This window comes from Schistocerca cancellata, chromosome 7 (genome assembly GCF_023864275.1).
Source record: "Schistocerca cancellata isolate TAMUIC-IGC-003103 chromosome 7, iqSchCanc2.1, whole genome shotgun sequence".
NCBI classification, from domain to species: domain Eukaryota; kingdom Metazoa; phylum Arthropoda; class Insecta; order Orthoptera; family Acrididae; genus Schistocerca; species Schistocerca cancellata.
This window is the reverse complement of record NC_064632.1, coordinates 306,806,904-306,827,835: the sequence shown is the minus strand read 5'-3', so window position 1 is coordinate 306,827,835 and position 20,932 is coordinate 306,806,904. Positions and strand designations below refer to the sequence as shown.

General features: G+C 41.0%; 1 protein-coding gene across 1 annotated transcript in view; it reads left to right on the top strand.

Annotated features, from left to right (window-relative positions):
* Positions 1-20,932, top strand: part of LOC126092472 (multidrug resistance-associated protein 1-like) — a 409,434-nt gene that overhangs the window by 226,879 nt on the left and 161,623 nt on the right. Inside the window, exons 17-18 of the mRNA XM_049908086.1 lie at positions 2,791-2,958; positions 14,297-14,480. Coding sequence (XP_049764043.1) covers positions 2,791-2,958; positions 14,297-14,480 — 352 coding nt within the window. The remainder of the gene's footprint in view (positions 1-2,790; positions 2,959-14,296; positions 14,481-20,932) is intronic.

The window sequence follows — 20,932 nt, the reverse complement described above, 5'->3', positions numbered from 1 at the left end:
TGGAACTGCACACGTGACACACACGAGCAGCATACTTCTTAGTAGTTGCAGGTATGTGCTGCAAAAAATGTCTCTTTGTTAGCCGACCTACAGTTCCTTCATTTCTTGGAATGAATTCAAGTGTGTCGTCTTCAACAAGCTGAACTGCAAGCACTGTTATAAAGTCTGTTATTGTAATTTTCTTCCTGTGCACTGCATTGTACAGCCAAAATGCATTTGATACTCCCATAAGCAGCAAATGGAAATATAATTTTCGCCACCATTTCACAGTTCTGTGCTGGAACGGATTGTACTGCAGGCGTTGGTCTCCAATATCCACTCCAATTTTATTGAGGTTGTAATCAAGTACCTGAAGTGGTTTCAATACTACAGACCCATTTCTCTTAGTATGCGTACCAAATGTTGCTTGATGCCTTGTAGACAATGTATACACATCTCTCTTATCTTTCCACTTCATTGCCAATACATTATCTTTACGCCGAAAAGACATTTCGCCCTTTTTCAGCTTAGCAGATACTAAATCTTTAGGCAATCCTTTCCTGGATTTGTTCACAGTACCAACAGCTCCAGTGCCTTTCTCTGCCAGTTGCTGAAATAGCTCTGGACTGGAATAAAATCGATCTAAATACACAGTGTGGCCTTTGTTCAGCAAGCTGCTGTCAGACAACAATCGCAAAATAACCGCAGACGAAGAATTGTCAACAATATGCTTACCAGCATAAACTTCAAAATTTACAACATAGCCACTACTGGCTTCAGCAACAGCATATACTTTCAGTCCATACTTATGAGGCTTATTTTGCATGTAAACACGGAAACTCACACGACCTCGAAATGGGCAAATTCCTTCATCAATTGTCACTTTTTCTGAGGGACGATATGCCTGGATACATCGCTCCTTCAAATTATTATAATATGGCAAAACTTTGTAAAGTGGATGAAATCCATCTTCGCCTGGTTTTTTCTGATTTGAATTGTCAACAAGATGCAAGCATGACAGTATCTGAGTGAAACGCAAACGGCTCATGACATGGGGACAAAAGTTACAACTAAGAACAGGATTAGTGCTCCAATGGTCCGCAATTTTGGGCTTTTTCGAAACACACATGTGGAAAATAATACCCAAGAAACGCCTCATCTCACTTATAGTCACTGGCTTCCACGAACTCAAAACTGAATGGGGCTTCAGATTATTTCCTCTTCTTTTCTTCTGTATTGTCTGTGATGCATACAAATTTGTCTGTCTCTTGAGTTCATTTACGTCACTGTCAGTAAGGAACACTTTACTGCAATCCAGTACAGAACTCGACTCATCAATATCCACTAGTATCTGCCTGGGTGTCGTGTTGACAGGCAGAGGTCGGTAGGTGTCAACTGCAGTCCACTCACTGTCTTTCGGATACGGCACAGCTGCTGGATTTGAAGCAACACCTTCAACATCATTCTCGTCTTCATCTGAAGACAAACTGTCATCAATCTCGTCTTCTAAAAAGAATATCACATTATGTGTAACTACATACATCGTTTACACATGTTCAACAGATATGTGCGTACTGCACAATTACGTGGAAAATTCGGAAATACGTACCTTCAAACACACCATTGCATTCAGAATCGTCTGAATCACTCTCTACATTATCCAGAGTGTCGCTATGATTGATCAAATCCGCAATTTCTGCGTCTGATAAACCGCGCCGAAACATGATGACAAACAACTGAATGATATACAGACTGAGAACGCAAAGATAAGTTTTAACATGAATTACAGCGCTGCCGTGACATCTATGGACGCATTTTGTTAATAAACATCTGAAAAACGTATAGCGCTGGCCAAACCCGTAGAAATAACGTTGCAGTGTTTTGAATGAAATTAAATGTAGCGGCCCGTAAATTTTACGGGCTTGGTGATTTTCGCGCGATCCCAGGCCCGTAAATTTTACGGGCTTGGCGCTTAGAGTGTTAAATTTTTGTGACTGAGAAAGAGTCTTTTGTTATCCTATTGCCCTTGCTCTGACATACCCTTAATTTTACATATATTAGCCAGTGCTTTTTAAATTAGAGTCTTTTGTTATCCTGTTGCCCATGCCCTGACATTCCCTTAATTTTATATATGTTAGCCAGTGCCTTTTGAATTGGAGCAATACTTAAAATGAACTGTTAAGTCTCAATAATTGAGCAGACACCCTTAGACAGAGGGACAAAAAGGAGGAACAAGACATCAGACATAACAAGAGCACAAACCTTCTCTCTGGTAACTAATAGAAAAAGACAGAAACACTGAAAAGAGGCATTTGCAGCACCAAAGGAAAACTCTAAGACACTGTGACTAATAAGTATGAGACAAAATTTTTGACCAGTATGTATCTTCAGAGGGCACAATGTTTCAGAATACTGATAGACACATGCAGAGGTAAAAGGATGACATTATCCTTGCTTTCAGGACTATCAGTACCTTCCTCAGGAGAATAGGAAGATAAGCTGGGGAAGTTTAGAAGGAAGGAAGGGCAGATCATTCATACACCAGGGTGAGATGGACCCATCTGTAATGAGAATGAGAGGTGACAAAGAGGAAGGTACCCCTCCTGAAAAGAAGTAGTGGCTAGCAAGTACATCTCATCATTTTAAGGACAAGAATTAAGGCAGTTTTGAAAATGTAATACCTATTTTGTCTGGTTTAAGGGATAATGTTCTATTTTGCAGTACTTCAGGAGAATTAAAAATTTGTCTCTCTTCCAGTATTTCGTGGGACACTGCTTGCTGCATTTGTGTTATGTTCTGCTACTCTTTCAGGGTATAAACTTAAGTGGTGGTCAGAAACAGAGAGTCAGCTTGGCTAGAGCAGTTTATAGTAATGCTGAAATATATTTTTTGGATGATCCTCTTAGTGCTGTTGACAGTCATGTTGGAAAGCACATCTTTGAAAATGTGATTGGACCAACAGGTTTACTGAAAAAGAAGGTGAGTGGCATTATGGTATTTGTGGTGATGAATTTCTATTACTAATTAATCTATGAATTTAAAGAATTTCTGGCAACTTTAATTGGGAGCTTACCCCCAATGCTGTTAATTATTCACTCTTGGTATAGTGGTTAATGTAAGTAGCTGTTTACACAGCAGTCTGAAGACATGTGTAACTTTGCATTGATATTCACTTCTTTTCATTCACTACCAGTGTTAGTTGGAAACATATCACAGTGGATATATTCCATATCCTATTATTTTACTCATCTTAAATTACTACTTTCGTTTATTGTTTATGTGAATCTATTTATACACATAGAGTATATGCAGTGTGTGCCTAGAACTGCCAAAATCTTATTCTGCAGTATTTCACATAATTTTATTATCTATTGATAGTTTACAGTCTGCTGAATATAATTAAAATTTATGTAAGTAATCAAAAGTTTTGAGAGGGTTGACACTACTCATTAGAAAACCCTTATTTCCTTCTTTCCCATAACTAGTTTATTTTTTAAATAACCCATTTACTTAAAATATATTAAAAACAAAGATTCCATGACTTACCAAACGGGAAAGCACTGGTAGATAGGCACAATAAAAAACACACAAACACACACACAAAATTTCAAGCTTTTGCAACCAACGGTTGCTTCGTCAGTAAAGAGGGAAGGAGAGGGAAAGATGAAAGGATGTGGGTTTTAAGGGAGAGGGTAAGGAGTCATACCAATCTCGGCAGCGGAAAGACTTACCTTAGGTGGAAAAAAGGACAGGTATACACTCGCGCACACACACATATCCATCCACACATATACAGACACAAGGAGACATATTTAAAGGCAAAGAATTTGGGCAGAGATGTCAGTCGAGGTGGAAGTGCAGAGGCAAAGATGTTGTTGAATGACAGGTGAGGTATGAGTGGCAGCAACTTGTTGAAATTAGCGGACATTGAGGCCTGGTGGATAACGGGAAGAGAGGATATATTGAAGGGCAAGTTCCCATCTCCGGAGTTCGGATAGGTTGGTGTTAGTGGGAAGTATCCAGATAAGGCGGATGGTGTAACACTGTGCCAAGATGTGCTGGCCGTGCACCAAGGCATGTTTAGCTACAGGGTGATCTTCATTACCAACAAACACTGTCTGCCTGTGTCCATTCATGTGAATGGACAGTTTGTTGCTGGTGATTCCCACATAGAAAGCGTCACAGTGTAGGCAGGTCAGTTGGTAAATCACGTGGGTGTTTTCACACGTGGCTCTGCCTTTGATCGTGTACACCTTCCGGGTTACCGGACTGGAGTAGGTGGTGGTGGGAGGGTGCATGGGACAGGTTTTACACCGAGGGCGGTTACAAGGGTAGGAGCCAGAGGGTAGGGAAGGCGGTTTGGGGATTTCATAGGGATGAACCAAGAGGTTACGCAGGTTAGGTGGACAGCGGAAAGACACTCTTGGTGGAGTGGCGAGGATTTAATGAAGGATGGATCTCATTTCGTGGCAGGATTTGAGGAAGGTGTATCCCTGCTGGAGACCCACATTCAGAGTCTGATCCTGTCCCGGGAAGTATCCTGTCACAAGTGGGGCACTTTTGGGGTTCTTCTGTGAGAGGTTCTGGGTTTGAAGGGATGAGGAAGTGTCTCTGGTTATTTGCTTCTGTACCAGATCCGGAGGGTAGTTGCGGGATGCGAAAGCTGTTTTCAGGTTGTTGGTGTAATGGTTCAGGGATTCCGGACTGGAGCAGATTCGTTTGCCAAGAAGGCCTAGGCTGTAGGGAAGGGACCGTTTGATATGGAATGGATGGCAGCTGCCATAATGGAGGTACTGTTGCTTGTTGGTGGGTTTGATGTGGACGGATGTCTGTCCATCTGTGTTTGATGGGTTTGATGTGGACGGATGTGTGAAGCTGGCCATTGGACAGATGGACAGACATCCGTCCGCATCAAACCCACCAACAAGCAACAGTACCTCCATTATGACAGCTGCCACCCGTTCCATATCAAACGGTCCCTTCCCTACAGCCTAGGCCTTCTTGGCAAACGAATCTGCTCCAGTCCGGAATCCCTGAACCATTACACCAACAACCTGAAAACAGCTTTCGCATCCCACAACTACCCTCCCAACGTGGTACAGAAGCAAATAACCAGAGCCACTTCCTCATCCCCACAAACCCAGAACCTCCCACAGAAGAACCCCAAAAGTGCCCCACTTGCGACAGGATACTTTCGGGGACTGGATCAGACTCTGAATGTGGCTCTCCACCAGGGATACGTCTTCCTCAAATTCTGCCCCGAAATGAGATCCATCCTTCATGAAATCCTCCCCACTCCACCAAGAGTGTCTTTCCGCCGTCCACCTAACCTTCGTAACCTCTTGGTTCATCCCTAAGAAATCCCCAAACCGCCTTCCCTACCCTCTGGCTCCTACCCTTGTAACCGCCCCCGGTGTAAAACCTGTCCCATGCACCCTCCCACCACCACCTACTCCAGTCCGGTAACCCGGAAGGTGTACACGATCAAAGGCAGAGCCACGTGTGAAAGCACCCACGTGATTTACCAACTGACCTGCCTACACTGTGACGCTTTCTATGTGGGAATCACCAGCAACAAACTGTCCATTCGCATGAATGGACACAGGCAGACAGTGTTTGTTGGTAATGAAGATCACCCTGTAGCTAAACATGCCTTGGTGCACGGCCAGCAGATCTTGGCACAGTGTTACACCATCCGCCTTATCTGGATACTTCCCACTAACACCAACCTATCCGAACTCCGGAGATGGGAACTTGCCCTTCAATATATCCTCTCTTCCCGTTATCCACCAGGCCTCAATGTCCGCTAATTTCAACAAGTTGCTGCCACTCATACCTCACCTGTCATTCAACAACATCTTTGCCTCTGCACTTCCACCTCGACTGACATCTCTGCCCAAATTCTTTGCCTTTAAATATGTCTCCTTGTGTCTGTATATGTGTGGATGGATATGTGTGTGTGCGCGAGTGTATACCTGTCCTTTTTTCCACCTAAGGTAAGTCTTTCCGCTGCCGAGATTGGTATGACTCCTTACCCTCTCCCTTAAATCCCACATCCTTTCATCTTTACCTCTCCTTCCCTCTTTCCTGACGAAGCAACCGTTGGTTGTGAAAGCTTGAAATTTTGTGTCTGTGTTTGTGTGTTTTTTTATTGTGCCTATCTACCAGTGCTTTCCCGTTTGGTAAGTCGTGGAATCTTTGTTTTTGATATATTTTTCCCATGTGGAATGTTTCTTTCTATTTTATTTATACCATTAACTTAAAAGATAATCATAATTAAAATTTGGCCACACACAAAAATGCTTTTGCTATTTCAGCCATTATGCTTCTAGGACCTAGCATTATACTTTTGTTGCCCCAATTTTTCTAATCTGGATAATGCCTTTGGTTATCTAATTAAGCCACTAATTAAGAATCTGAATAAATTAGCAAAACTTTGAGTGTGACAACTTTATATGGAGATAGGGAATTCTCTGTGGTGGCATGCAGTGTACTATTGCTGTGAACTTTTGTATTTTTCTAACCAGCTATCTTTTGATTAAAGCGAAACATTTTTTGAACCTATAGACCACCTACTGTAATGTAATGTATTATTATTATTATTGTTATTATTTTCTTTTCATTTCTCATTTCATTTGCATATAAAAATAATAATAACTTTGTACCATAGATAACACTGGCATATAAACAAAACAAGTAGAGATATGCTCTTCAATTTTTTAATTTCTTTATATTCATCTATTCATCTGTTTGTCTCTGTAAGTGAATTGGATGGATGTATTACGAGTTCTGGCAGGTTAATATTGTTAAAGAAAGTCTGTTCGTCTCTATAAGTTATAGCGGGGAGACGTATGAAGATTTCTGCCGTGTCAGTATTGTTCAAAAATGTGTATTCTAACTGGACATTAAAGAAGTGTTATTAAAAAACCATCTGTTCATCATTCCACGATGTGCTGAGAATCCTGCATCAAGAGGATTGAACAAACAAGAGGAACTTCCATGAGTAGAGGAGGGGCGATTGTCATAACAAGCTCTATGCACAAAGGTGGTAGTAAGAAAGACATGTTTGTAAATTTAAATTCTGAATATATGTATTGAATATTGAGGGTCTATTGATAATAATGCCACTTAAAGTTCACTCAGAATATGTGTAAATTCCAAAATGTTTTCAATTATTCTTTCAAAATTTCCTTTTTAATTATTTAAGCAGCAATTTTTAATCAGTTTTCATTATATATATTACATTTTATTCCCACCTCAACTATTCAATGGCAACAGTTCAAAGGACAACACCAAGTGGAATAGGAACAGACCTTTCAGTTGTTGAGATAAATTTTTTTTTAGATAAATGATCCATTTTTATCATTACAAAAAACTAATCAGGCCTTTGTTGCATTTGTTACATGTCTGTGAGATTGGAACTATTAACAACTTGAAGGAGCAAATTAAAATTAAATTCTGCCTACAAATGAGATGTGTCAGGAATGCGAATTTCAGCAGTTAAACTAGGAGGCGACTATGCTGTATGCTTATATGGCTGCACTTGGCACTGTCTCTCTCACAGTAAAAAAGTGTATTACTATAGGAAAGATGAAAATTTGTATGAAGTCAACATTAAAGTGCAAAATAATTCATTCAAATGCTATGAGGCCAAATCAGAGTATAATCAGGATAATTAATGACTACACATATTAATCTGTTTTAATTGAAAATAATTTTTTTTATAATTTTGTTAGACACTGTTCACAGTGGAGTCAGAGGAAATGTCTATTGTTGAAAACTCATTACAAAATGCAATGTGCCAAGATGTTGGAAATCCGAGCTTGGCACCAGTTGAAAGTAATGCGCCAACTTGTGAACTGGCCGATGGCTACCAAAGCAACCAGGTTGGCGTCTCGCTATTAAAAATTAATGACACTGGTGATATAACTAATCATGGTGTAACTTTTATGACACTTGATGAGACAATTTCTCAGTTCTCACCAGGAAATATTTTTCCAAACAGTGAAACTGAAGTGTATGACAGTGAAACTTCCTCTGAGTATTTGCTCTCTATGTCATAAACTCAAGAGCATGAAACAGTTGGAAAAAGTACTAATGACACCCACAATTTGACATAACTCAGGCAACTAATAACACAACAGCTTACAAGACAACTGGAATTTCTGGAAAGTGTAACACAACAACTTAAGAATGTAACACAGCAGTTCACAAGACATCAGGAAAATATGGGACAACAGTTTATGCAGAAAAATCAGGCATTTAACAATTTCAAGAATGGTATGTCAACAGTTCAGTGAGGTGAGCAAAATTTTTTGCACTGAGTTATCTGAGAAACCATCCGGGAAGTTGACAGAGCTCAGTAAACAACTAAAATACGAAATAATTACCAATATGTCCTGCAATATAAATATCTTAACAGAAAAGGTAACATCCATAGATTGCAAGCAGGAACAACTTTCAGGTGAGCTGAAAAACCTTAGTGAAGCATCTTCTCATATTCAGGAGATGCAATCCCAAGTGGATGCATTGGTAAAAAATGTGACAAATGCAGTCAGTGAGCTGCAAGACGAATGCAAAAACCTACCTACAGAAATACACAAGTTGAGTCTAAGAGTAGATCAGTTAAGTTTAGAGTCAGAATTTGCCAAAAATAAAACAGAGAGATAAGTTATGTGCAGATGTAAAGGAAATAACTGAAAAAGCTGAAGCCAGGATGCTGGATAAGGGCAGTACCATTGCTGAAAAGATAGTGTCAGATTGCAACATTTATGTAGATACTGTAGAAGAAGCTCTAAAAGAGAAAGAATGTCAACTTCTAGGTAAAATAGACTCAGGTTTAAAGGAAGCGGAGCAGGGTGTATACGACCCGGGACAACCGGGAATTCCGGGAAAAACCCGGGAATTTTTTCATCCGGGAGAAAACCGGGAAAAACCCGGGAATTTTTCGGAATTCCGGGAATTTTTCATTGTTTTAGCTTTCAGTTACATTTTTGTAGTTTTGACTGCAGAATTGATTCTCTAGCAAAGAATGTTATTGTATCCTGCTACTGGAGAATGATACTGCAGCAATAAAATATAAACGAGAGGGAAAAAAATAAAACTGTAGTGGCAAAGGAAATGTGCATTTTACGACAACAAAACACCGTGCACGCACAAGCGTCTACAGATAGCAAAAATATGTTAAAGGCCGTAGGGCGCAGACTGTAATTCTTCGTAACAATAAACTGCTTGCTATGAGCATGACGTCACAACTGTTCACATTAGGTTCGTTTGACCAGTTGCCAGCGGTCTGTTGCGCATGCGCATTTGACTCGCGTACAAGCAGTACCTTCTCTCGCTTCCCGCTTCTTGAAGTTTGGCTGTTAGCTGCTTGGGTAGTAGCAGCAAGCAGCCAGGTGCAAACGAGAAAAATTTTTCTCGCGCGCCCTAGCTGCCAGATTCGCGCTTGCACAGAGTTGTCTGAGTTGTAGTGGGGAGGGGGTTAGTCTCCACGTTAAGTGATTTCGCTGCTTCTCTTCGTGTACAGCTCCCACGTCAAATGAAAACAAAACGGATTTCTGTGGCCGGGAGCTATCAAGTGAATTAAAATGCATTCACATAATTACGGAGGGCAAAAATATATTATTAATTTCAGTTTCTGATTTTATTTTCTTTCCAAGTTAGTAGCAGTCAAGCATTAATCGCCTTGCAGAAGAATGAAGTTATTTTTGCAAGTTTGCTAAAGAAATTCCGCTGAGGCAATCATTTTATTTTTAACGAAGTGTTTCATTTAACAATTTTGGGTACTTCCAACTGTTCGGTGAATTTCAAGTGCACGTTATCATCTTCTGCCATGTATGGCATTATGCCATAATAAAGAACCAAACATGAGATCGTAGAGTACTGGTACTCACAGAAAATTTACATCCCAAAAACCACACTGAAAAGCTTAATATCAGGTGGGACCTACTTCATTGTGAATCTGGAAAAAACCAATGTGCACTTCAAGCCGAATTATGCATTTTAGTATGATTCACGAAATTTTGATGCCTTTTGGAGTATCCTCTGATGCCCTGTTTCTTTTATGGTGTAGTGTAAGCTCTCTTAGTGCTTTATACACACGAACATGCGGGCTTCCTACACCACTGCAGTTGCACACACACAATAATTCGTTTTTGGCGCTCTCTGGCAACTGGTAAATCGAACCTATAACTAACAGTATTGCGAACGGTGGTTAGAAAAGCGTTACTTTCAAAGTAAATTTCTTTTTACGCAAGATGAATTATGTTACGTGTGTGAAAGTGGGATGGATATCTAAATCACAGAGCGTTTGAAACTGAACAGTTTGAGGACCAGCCACTTCAAGAATTTCGAGCCGAGGCATTTATGTCACAATTTTAAATTTACTGGCACATTTGTGTGATGTATCTTAAAGTATATCACACAAAAAAAGACCAATATTACACGTGAAAGCTTAGCTTTTCTTGTAGATATACGGTACTGTGTACATTAATGTAAACCGTTAACTTTTCCTCTTGTGTGTTCGCGCTATGTAACCAGTAATCTTGCTATTGGCTGACTATAACACGTGCCCTATGCTCTGAATAGCTGCTGTCATCGGCTGGCGAGATCTCGTGGCTTGAGATATGACTCGCTTACAAAAGGACATCACAACCTCGGTTGCAACGCTCCGGAAACTAACGCCCTGTGTTTGGTGCAATTCGAATTTATACTTTCGTAATACGAAAATATGCAGCGTATATGTTGCTGCAAATCAAAGGTCTTTCCAAAACTTCTCTGCTCCGGCTTTTCTATTTTTTTCCGGGAAGTTCTACGCGATTATATAAAACGTTAACCATTCGAAGGATTGATAAGTTTTACAGTTCCGAGGGAACTTTTTCTGCGCTAAGTGACAGTAGGTCGCCCGGGAAAAAGCATATTTTTTAAACGGGATATCCGGGAATAATCCGGGAATTTTTTTTCCTTGTCCCTGTATACACCCTGCAGAGGAAATGTTATGAGGCAGTGTAGCTAAAACTACTGACATTCCAAAACAACATATGACAGAAAACAAACCTATGCTTTTGGAGAAGTTAGATACCTTCACGGGTTACCCACAATATGGGGTTAGCCCGTCAAAGGAAAATAGCAAAGGTCACACAATGCAACACTTGCTTGTAGTTGTACCTGTTGATCAAGCACAGTTGCCAAGTGCTACCCCACAAGTGAACATAAACATGTCTGTCACTGACAGTGTGGCATGTTTGTCAGCATTACTTGCAGGTGAGGGATTACTTAGACATCTACAATTTCTGATATTCACTTCTGAAGGGAAAGAACATGCCCTGTGGTCTTTATCAGAGCATTTTGATATGTTGAAACCCAGAAAATATAAGTGAAACCCAGAAAATTAGATTTGTTGTTGGATACACACAGGGTGACGTTCTGCTATGGGCTACAGACATAACGGAACATTGCCACTATTATGAACAGTTTGAGAGAGCATTTCTGGATAAGTATTGGTCTGAGGCCATACAAGAGAGGCTCAGACATGAAGTATTCAACCCAGCTCTGTTCAACAGCATGCGCGGAAGCTTAAGGGGCTATTTTGAAAAATATTTGCATAAAATCAGGTACTAGATGAACCTGGAATCTCAAATAGGCATGCTGAAAATTTTGAAGAGCCATCTTCCTGCCCACATTAGAAAAAACTCATTACCATCCCAGAACATGACACTGTATACTTTCTATCTGTACTGGACTCTACAGATTTAATATGCGAAGGGACACCAGTACAACCAAAGCCTGTTAATATGCAGATAGCAACAGAGAGATTTACAGACCAACAAGTAAACAATGGATTTGTAGTGTAATGCAAATGGCAACCTTACCCCACCAATAATGGGACTGTGCACTTACCACAAGCACTTTGTGATGAAGGAAAACATATGTATGTATGTGTTAAGGGAGCTCACACACCTATATAAATTGATAACCATATAGTATAACTCCAATGGCCGAAAAATAAAGGCTATGTCCATACCGGTCAGGTTTATCAACCAATAAAAAGAGAAATAACCTCAGACACTGTGCACCTCCATATGATGTCAGTGCATGGTGGGGGGCAATTGCAATGTATCATATAATTATTATTATTTTCCATATATAACGCTGGCATACAAACAAAACAAGTAGAGATACATTCAATTTTTTAATTTCTTTATATTCATCTGTTTGTGTCTATAAGTTATAGCAGGCAGACATATTAAAAGTTCTGCCAAGTTAATATTGTTAAAAAAAATCAATTTGTCCCTATAAGTGGTAGCGGACAGACATATGAAGAGTTATGCTTCATTAATATTGTTCAAAATTGAGTGTTCTAACCTAACATTAAAGAAGTGTTATAAAAGTTATTTGGGAGACAAAGTTTATTTAAAAAAATCATCTGTTCATCATTTCGTGATGCACCAAGAATCCTACATCAGTAGGATCGAATCAAGCAAGATGAATTTGCATGAGTAGAGGAGGGGCAATCATCAGAACAAGCTCTATGCACAATAGTGGTGACAAGAAAAAGAAGTACATAAATGTAAATGCTGAATATATGTATTGAATATTGAGAGTCTCTTGATATTAATGCCAGTTAAAATTTACTCAGAATATGAGTACCTTCCAAAATTTTTTCAATTATTCTTTCAGAATTTCCTTTTTAATTATTTAAAAAGCAATTTTTTAATCAGTTTCCATTACATATATTACATTTTATTCCCCCCACAACTATTCACTACACAACTAAATTTACATGCTGCTGTTTTATAAACTAATATGTAATATCTGTTACCACAAAATATCATTATCGTAGTCTGCATATATTTTACCTTGCCCGAGACAGCACCTAGCACCACACAGTGAAATTTTGTTGTTTGTTCTGAACATGGTAACATAGCTGTGTGAACTTCATGTAGTCACTAAGGGTTTTTGTTTATTAGGAATGTGAACTGTTGTCTGTCAGTCTGCACTTGATATTGGTGTTTTTTCATAGCTGTATTAAATGTGTTGATGACTTACTTTGAGAACTGTGCAGAATGGAATATTTCCTAATGACCTGTGATGTGTGTAAGGTTGCTGTCTATGAAATGTGTTGCCCCTGGACTAATAACAGAGAACATGTTCTAACCTGGTGTTTGTCAATTATAAACCAAAGGTGTGAAGTAAACAGCTCATCATTCAAATGCAATTTAAACATAATAAATGTGCAAGCTAGTGAAAGTTAAAGTAATATTGTGGTGTGTATTGTTATCTGACTTGATTACATACCCCAACTGCTTTCAGTAAGAGTCTTTGAATTTAATGTGCTACCAAGGTAGTTCAGTCTGCAACCAAGATACTAATATTACAAGCTTTCAATACTGTGCACTTATACATTAACACTGTTGTAGCCATATTGTTTCTATGTTAATGTTACATTATGATTATGAGCACATAGAAAGGAAATCAACTTCCCAGTGCTGAAAACTAATAATATAGCTTCATTTATGAAACTAAACAGTGGAAAATTCTGGATTGAATAACAGTATGAAATAGGATAGATTGCTACCCACCGTATAGAGGAGGCATTGCGTGGCAGCAGGTACATTGAAAGTAGACTGCTAGACATTTTGAACTATAGATTGTACAATTAGTATGTAAATATTAGTGATAGCACTCATGATTTTAATTGTGATAAGTTGCTGTTGGAATATGTTTGGCTCTTGGTGCCTATAATCCTGAGAATATGGTAATCTCGTTTAGTAACATGATAATTAAAAAACAGTCTTGGTCACAAATTTCTTTTAATCAGAGTGACTGTTTTCAATCCTTAAGGATCATCTTCAGACTCCTGAATGGCAGGTGAACTTCCATGAAGCAGGCTGCGCCGATCCACGACACTGAACTGACTGACAGCAGTTCTGCCATTCTGGAGTCTGAAGATGATCCTTAAGGATTGAAACCGATCACTCCAATTAAAAGAAATTTGTGATCAAGATTGTTTTTTAATTATGATATTAATATCAGATCACTGATAATGTTTTCAAAAATTTTATCATTTAATAACCTCTGCCCATCACACAATTCTTCACCAAATGAGCAAATTACCACTATTAATCTGTTCGGGTTTACTATAAAGTATTCAGATTACCATTTGCTGACATGCATTTCTTCATAATGAGGTTAATAATAACTTACATGAAATGTGAAGAGTCCAGTAAACAACTTTTTCTCTAGAAGTTTGGTTAGGAGAAATTGGGCTATTTTCATGGTTATCATCAACATTAAAATTGACTTTTTTTTGCAGACAAGAGTTCTGGTGACACACAGTATAACATTCCTGCCAGAAGTTGACCTCATTGTAGTTCTAAAAGATGGTGAAGTTACTGAAACAGGTGCTTATAAGGAGTTGCTTGAAAAGAAGGGTGCGTTTTCAGAGTTCCTTGTCCAGCATCTTCAGGAGGCTGACACAGAAGGAGGAGATAATGGAGGTGAGATTTAAAATTTAAAATGCCCATCATGTTGCCTTTTGTTAATTCTGACTCACTTCCAGATAGTTTTCTGTGTTAGCTCATTGAGAATTGGAAGTGTTGCATATGTTTACAAATGTTAGACTACTGTTGTCACACTTAAGCATAGTGTGGGTGCATGCACATGTGCAGCAACACACACACACACACACACACACACACACACATTAGCACTAATATTGACAGGTTCAAGAATGTTGTACACATGGTAGCGGAGTTCAAGGTTTCTTGTTTTGTGGTCTGCTATGATTACTAGGAATACAGCACCACTATTTTTAGTTAAAGAAAAGATGCATCAAAATGAGTTCCTTTCCATCTGCCTTGTGACTAAATGTGCAACCAAATAAAGCAGATAGAGTATATTGCAATTGCTGATTTTTGTAGTTTCTTCCAAAATTTAAGTCTGTGTGGCCATAGTCCAGGTTTAACTCAAGCAATAGGCAATTTTCTTGTTTAGATTTTTGTGTATACTTGAATAGCTAGATCAGCATGTAGTGAAACAGTGTCAGAAAAATATTTCAAGTACTATGTGACACAATTCTGCTTGTAATACATGGTTCACATTTGCTTGGTTGAACTTGTAACTTCTGTATTAGTTTCGTGTACTCATATGTTTGTGTGCACTGTGAAGAGTCCTTACACTGTCTGTAAGCTGATCAGCAGCAGGCACATGTTCAAAAATACTGCATTTAATCAAACAATAGGAAATCCAGGATGTAATCTAACAGTATGATGAAAAGGAAAGTTGCTACTCACCATATAGGTGAGATGCTGAGTCACAAGTAGGCACAACTGCTGTCACAATATAAGCTTTTGGTGAACAAGGCCTTTGTCAGCAATAGATGACAAACACACACACACACACACACACACACACACACACACACACACACACACACACACACACACACAAATGCAACTCACACACGCATGACTGCGCCTCTGGCAGCTGAAGCCACACTGCAAGCAACAGCAGCAGAGGGGAAGGGATAGCTGGTTGGGGGTGGGGGACAGTGACTTGCTGCTGGGGAACACACAAGGACAAGGTGTAGAGAGGGTAGGACAGCTAGGTGCAGTCAGGAGGTTAGACAGGTGGCAGGGGTGGGGGGAGGGAGCGGGAAAGGAGAGAAGTAAAAAGACTGAGTGCAATGGTGGAATGAGGGCTGGGAAGTACTGGAATGGGAACAGGGAAGGGCCTGGGTGGGTGAGAAAAATGACTAACAAAGGTTGAGGTCAGGAGCGTTACAGGAACATAGGCTACATTACAGGGAGGATTACAGGAGGGTTACAGGAATGTAGGATATATTGCAGGCAGAGTTCCCACCTGTGCAATTCAGGAAAACTACTGTTGGTGTGAAGGATCCGTATGACACAGGCAGTGAAGCAGTCATTGAAATTTAGGACATTGTGTTGGGTAGTGGGGTTGGCAACAGGATGGTCCACTTATTTCTTAGTCACAGTTTGTCAGTGGCTATTCATGTCGACAGACAGCTTGTTGGTTGTCATGCTCACATAGAATGCAGCACAGTGGTTGCAGCTTAGCTAGTAGATTACATGATTGGTTTTACAGGTAGCCATTCCTTTGATGGTATAGGTGATGTTTGTGACAAGAGTGGAGTAGATGGTGGTGGGAAGATGTATGGGACACATCTTGCATCTAGATCTATTTACAGGGATATGAGCCATGAGGTAAGGGGTTGAGGGAAGGGGTTGTGTAGGGATGAACAAGTATATTGTGTGGGTTCAGTGGACAGCAGAATACCACTATGGAAGGATTGGGAAGGATAGTTGGCAAGACATTTCTCATTTTGGGGCATGACAAGAGGCAATTGAAACCCTGGTGGAGAATGTAATTCAGTTGCTCCAGTCCTGAGTGGTACTGAGTTAATAGGAGAATGCTCCCCTATGGCCAGATGGTGAGACTTTGGGAGGTTGTGGGAGCCTGGAAAGACAAGGCACGTGGATTTGTTTTTGTACAACATTGGGAGGATAATTACAATCTGTGAAGACCTCATTGAGACCCTCGGTATATCTTGAGAGGGACCGCTTGTCACTGCATATGCAATGATGATAGGTGCCTAGGCTGTACAGAAGGTACTTCATGGTATGGAATGGGTGGCAGCTGCATGTGGTTAGTACGTTCGATATTGATGGAGGTACTGATGTAGCCATCTTTGAGGTAGAGGTTAACATCTAGGAAGTTGGTTTGTTGGGTTGTGGAGGACCAGGTGAAGCTGTTGATGTAATGTGGATAGGGTGTCCTCACCCTTGATCCGGATCGCAAAGTTGTCACTCTGCATGCTCTGCTTACTTGCCATTCTTATCAACTGTCTCGGTGATGCACAAGAGATGGCTACAAGATTGCACTGATTGTTGGTGCAGCATCTTACATCTCAGATTACTCCTGCTGATATCATTAATCCTATACCTTCAAATTTATCACTCTCCCTGTGTCACTCTCCCTTATTTTCACATGTTATTTCCCTCACCTTTCTGGTGCCACATGATCTTGTATCTCATCCTTTGAATCCCTGCCCACTTCCCACTCTTTCTCCATTCTATCCCAGTTTGTTCCCACTAATTTCACCTCATCCAGTCACATCTTCCATCTTCCGTCCCCCTTCTTCACGCTTATCCACCCTATAACCTGCTACCCACAGTTAAATATTTTTTTTAGTTATTTATAACTTTTCTTTGAGCTAATTGTGACTTCACACAAATTTTAGTGAGTATTTACCTTTTGTTATCATCAACTCCCTCAGATTTAATCTTGTTTCGGCCTTTTTCATCTGTTTCCTCCGTTTTGGATTTTTCCCACGTACTTGGGTGTATTTTTGCGAATATCTTCAGACCTAATTCTAAGTTATTTATGTAATTTTTTGCATTTTTTCACCACCATGGTTCCTTGCTCCTTCCATCTGTCAATATAGAAAAGCTAGAACCCAGTGCCACTTACTGTTCTAGTACTGTTGCTTGGCTCATGGCATCTCCCCATAAGATTTTACCATAAAATTACCTGCCTCTGGCTGCCACCACTCCTTCCACAGTGACCTCCATCACTTCAGATTCCACCAACCCTTAGCTCTCACCAACATAGTCCTGCAAAACCATATCAACCAAGCTCAAACTTCCTTGCAACAACTCCTTTCCATCAGTAAAATTCTCGTGCTGTGCAATCCAAAATTTATGGCACCCATAACACACACTGAAACTCTTGCTCACCAGGAACAATAGCAACATGTGCAACACCACCTCAACAAACCCTCCACCCTGCTCACTTCCTACTCTTGCTTTGAAGTACCACTGTCCATCACCTCTACAAGAACCTCCAAGCCTCCCCCACATCCCCCTTACAGCTGACGAATCCTGTCTCTCAGACCTACTATATTTATCCCACCACCACACAGAACCCAGAAACCAAACAGACCCAAAACACAGTCATGAACCTTTCCTCCAGGAGCCTTAGCTCCAGGAGCCTTAGCCCCACAGATATATCAGTCTTTCCAAAGACCTCACCTTGTGTACCATTCCCATATTCAATCATGCAGGGCCTTTTAAAGACCTTCTCTCCTTCTCCTGGCCTCAACAGTGGAAAAACATTTTTGCCACAAACCCTACCAATCAGACTCAACCAAAGACCAATTTTGAACTCTGCCTGACTCAGTTCACTCCTCCATCCAACCGTGATCCACCTCACTGCTCCTAAATGACCCCCTCTTAACTTTCCAGAATTTCTTAACCTCAAACCTTGCCTTGCCATCATTCCCCAAATCTCTCAGCATCCAAACTAACCTTACATCTGCCTCTGATTGTTGGTGCAGCATCTTACATCTCAGATTACTCCTGCTGATATCATTAATCCTATACCTTCAAATTGATCACTCTCCCTGTGTCACTCTCCCTTATTTTCACATGTTATTTCCCCTCACCTTTCTGGTGCCACATGTTGTTACCTCTCCACCATCTAAAAACTGATCCTTACCTTATGATCCTACCTGGGTACAAAGGCTGCATCAACATTGTTTTGAACCGCAAGGATGACCGGGCAGAAGGATTCCACCAGCTGTCAGATACATCCACCTCCAAACTTTGCCACAGTGACTCCATTCCAGAAATCCGGCAGGATCTCCAGTCTCTCCTCAGATCCTTAGGCCTATCCCAGAACCTCTCCCCAGTGTCCATCTCTCTGCTCACCCCTACTACTCCCTGCACTCCTTCCTTCTACACACTTCCTAAAGTCCTTAAAGCCAACCACCCAGGATGCTCAGTTGTGGCTGGTTTGCCCCCACTGAGAGAATCTCTGCTCCCATAGACCAATACCTCCAACCTATTATCTGGAAAAACCCTCTTATATAAGAGGTATCAATCATTTCCTCCACCAACACTCCACAGTTCCTGACCCTTTACCACATGCTGCCCTGCTTCTCACTGTTGGTGCTTCCTCCCTTTACATGGACATTCCTAATGCCCATGGCCTTACCACTGTTGAACACTACCTTTCCCAATGCCTGATAGATTTTGAACAAACAGCCTCCTTCCTATTCCCATGACCAAGTATATCCTCACCCACAATCCACAATTAGTTCTCCTTTGAAGGCATTACTTACAAAAAAATCCAGGATATGGCTGTGGGTGCCCACATGATGCCATAATATGCCAACCTATTCATGGGCCATCTAGAGGAATACTTCCTAAACACCCATAATATTAAATCCCTCATCTGGTTCAGATTCATTGATGACATCTTTGTGATCTGGATTGAGGGTGAGGACACCCTATCCCCATTCCTCCAGAACCTCAACAGCTTCACCTGGTCCTACTCATCCCAACAAACCACCTTCCTAGATATTGACCTCCACCTCAAAGATGGCTACATCAGTACCTTTGTCGATATTAAACCTACTAACCACATGTAATACCTCCACTTCGACAGCTTCCACCCATTCCATTCCAAGAGGCCCCTTCCATACAGCCTAGTCATCTGTGGTCATTGGATCTGCAGTGACATGTGGTCCCTCTCAAAATATACCGAATGTCTCACTGAGGCCTTCACACACCATAATTATCCTCCCAACCTTGTACAAAAACAAATACCTGGGCCTTAGCTTTCCAGTCTCCCACAGCCTCCCAAGTCCCACCATCAAGTCACAGAGGAGCATTCCCCTCATAACTCAGTACCACCCAGGACTGGAGTAACTGTATTACATTCACCACCAGGGTTTTGACTACCTCTTGTCATGCCCTGAAATGAGAAATGTCCTGTCCACTAACCTTCCCACACCTCCCACAGTAATACTCCACCATTCACTGAACCTACACAATATACTCATCCATATCTACACAACCCCTGCTACTAAACCCTTACCTCATGGCTCATATCCCTGTAATAGACCTAGATGCAAGACATGTCCTGTCCATCCTCTCACCACCATCTACTCCACTCTGGTCACAGACATCACCTATCCCATTAAAAGCATGGTTACCTTTGAAACCAGTCATGTAACATACAAGCTAAGCTGCAATCACTGTGCTGCATTCTATTGGGCATAACAACCAACAAGCTGTCTGTCTGCATGAATGGACACCGACAAACTCTGGCCAAAAAACAAGTGGACCACCCTGTTGCTGAGCATGCTGCCCAACATGACATCATTCATTTCAATGACTGCTTCACGGCCTGTGCCGTATGGATTCTTCCCACCAATACCAGCTTTCCTGAATTGCGCAGGTGGGAACTCTGCCTGCAATATATCCTACATTCCTGTAACCCTCCTGACCTCAACCTTCATTAGTCATTTTTCTCACTCATCCAGCCCCTTCACTGTTCCCATTTCAGCACTACACAGCCCTCACACCACCAATGCACCCAGTTTTTTTTCTTCTCTTCTTTCCCACTACCCCCCCCCCCCCCTCCCACCCCACCCCTCCCCAGCACTCTCTCTAACCTTCCGACTGCACCTAGCTGCACTACCCTCTCTCCACCTTGTCCTTGCACACTTCCCAGCAGCACAGCAGCACTGCACTGTCCCCCACCCCTACCCTGCTATCCCTCCCTCTCCCTGCCCCAGCTTCCTCATTACTCCCACCCAGTTGTCTCTCCCATCATGCATTGCTGCTGTTGCTCACTGTGACTTCAGCTGCCAGAGGCTTCGGTCGTGTGTTGTATTTGTGTGTGTGTGTGTGTCTGTCATCTATTTTTGACAAAGGCCTTGATGGGTAAAAGCTTATATTGTGATAGTATTTTAGTTGTGCCTATCTGCTACACAGCATCTCCTCTACATGGTGAGTAACAGCTTTCCTTTCCACAATACTAATACTACATTTAAATCACATAGTAGCTTCCAGATGTTTCTTGTGACTTTTGGCATTTTCCTAGAATTTGCTAATGTTTTTAATAGTTTCCTTGGTTGAAA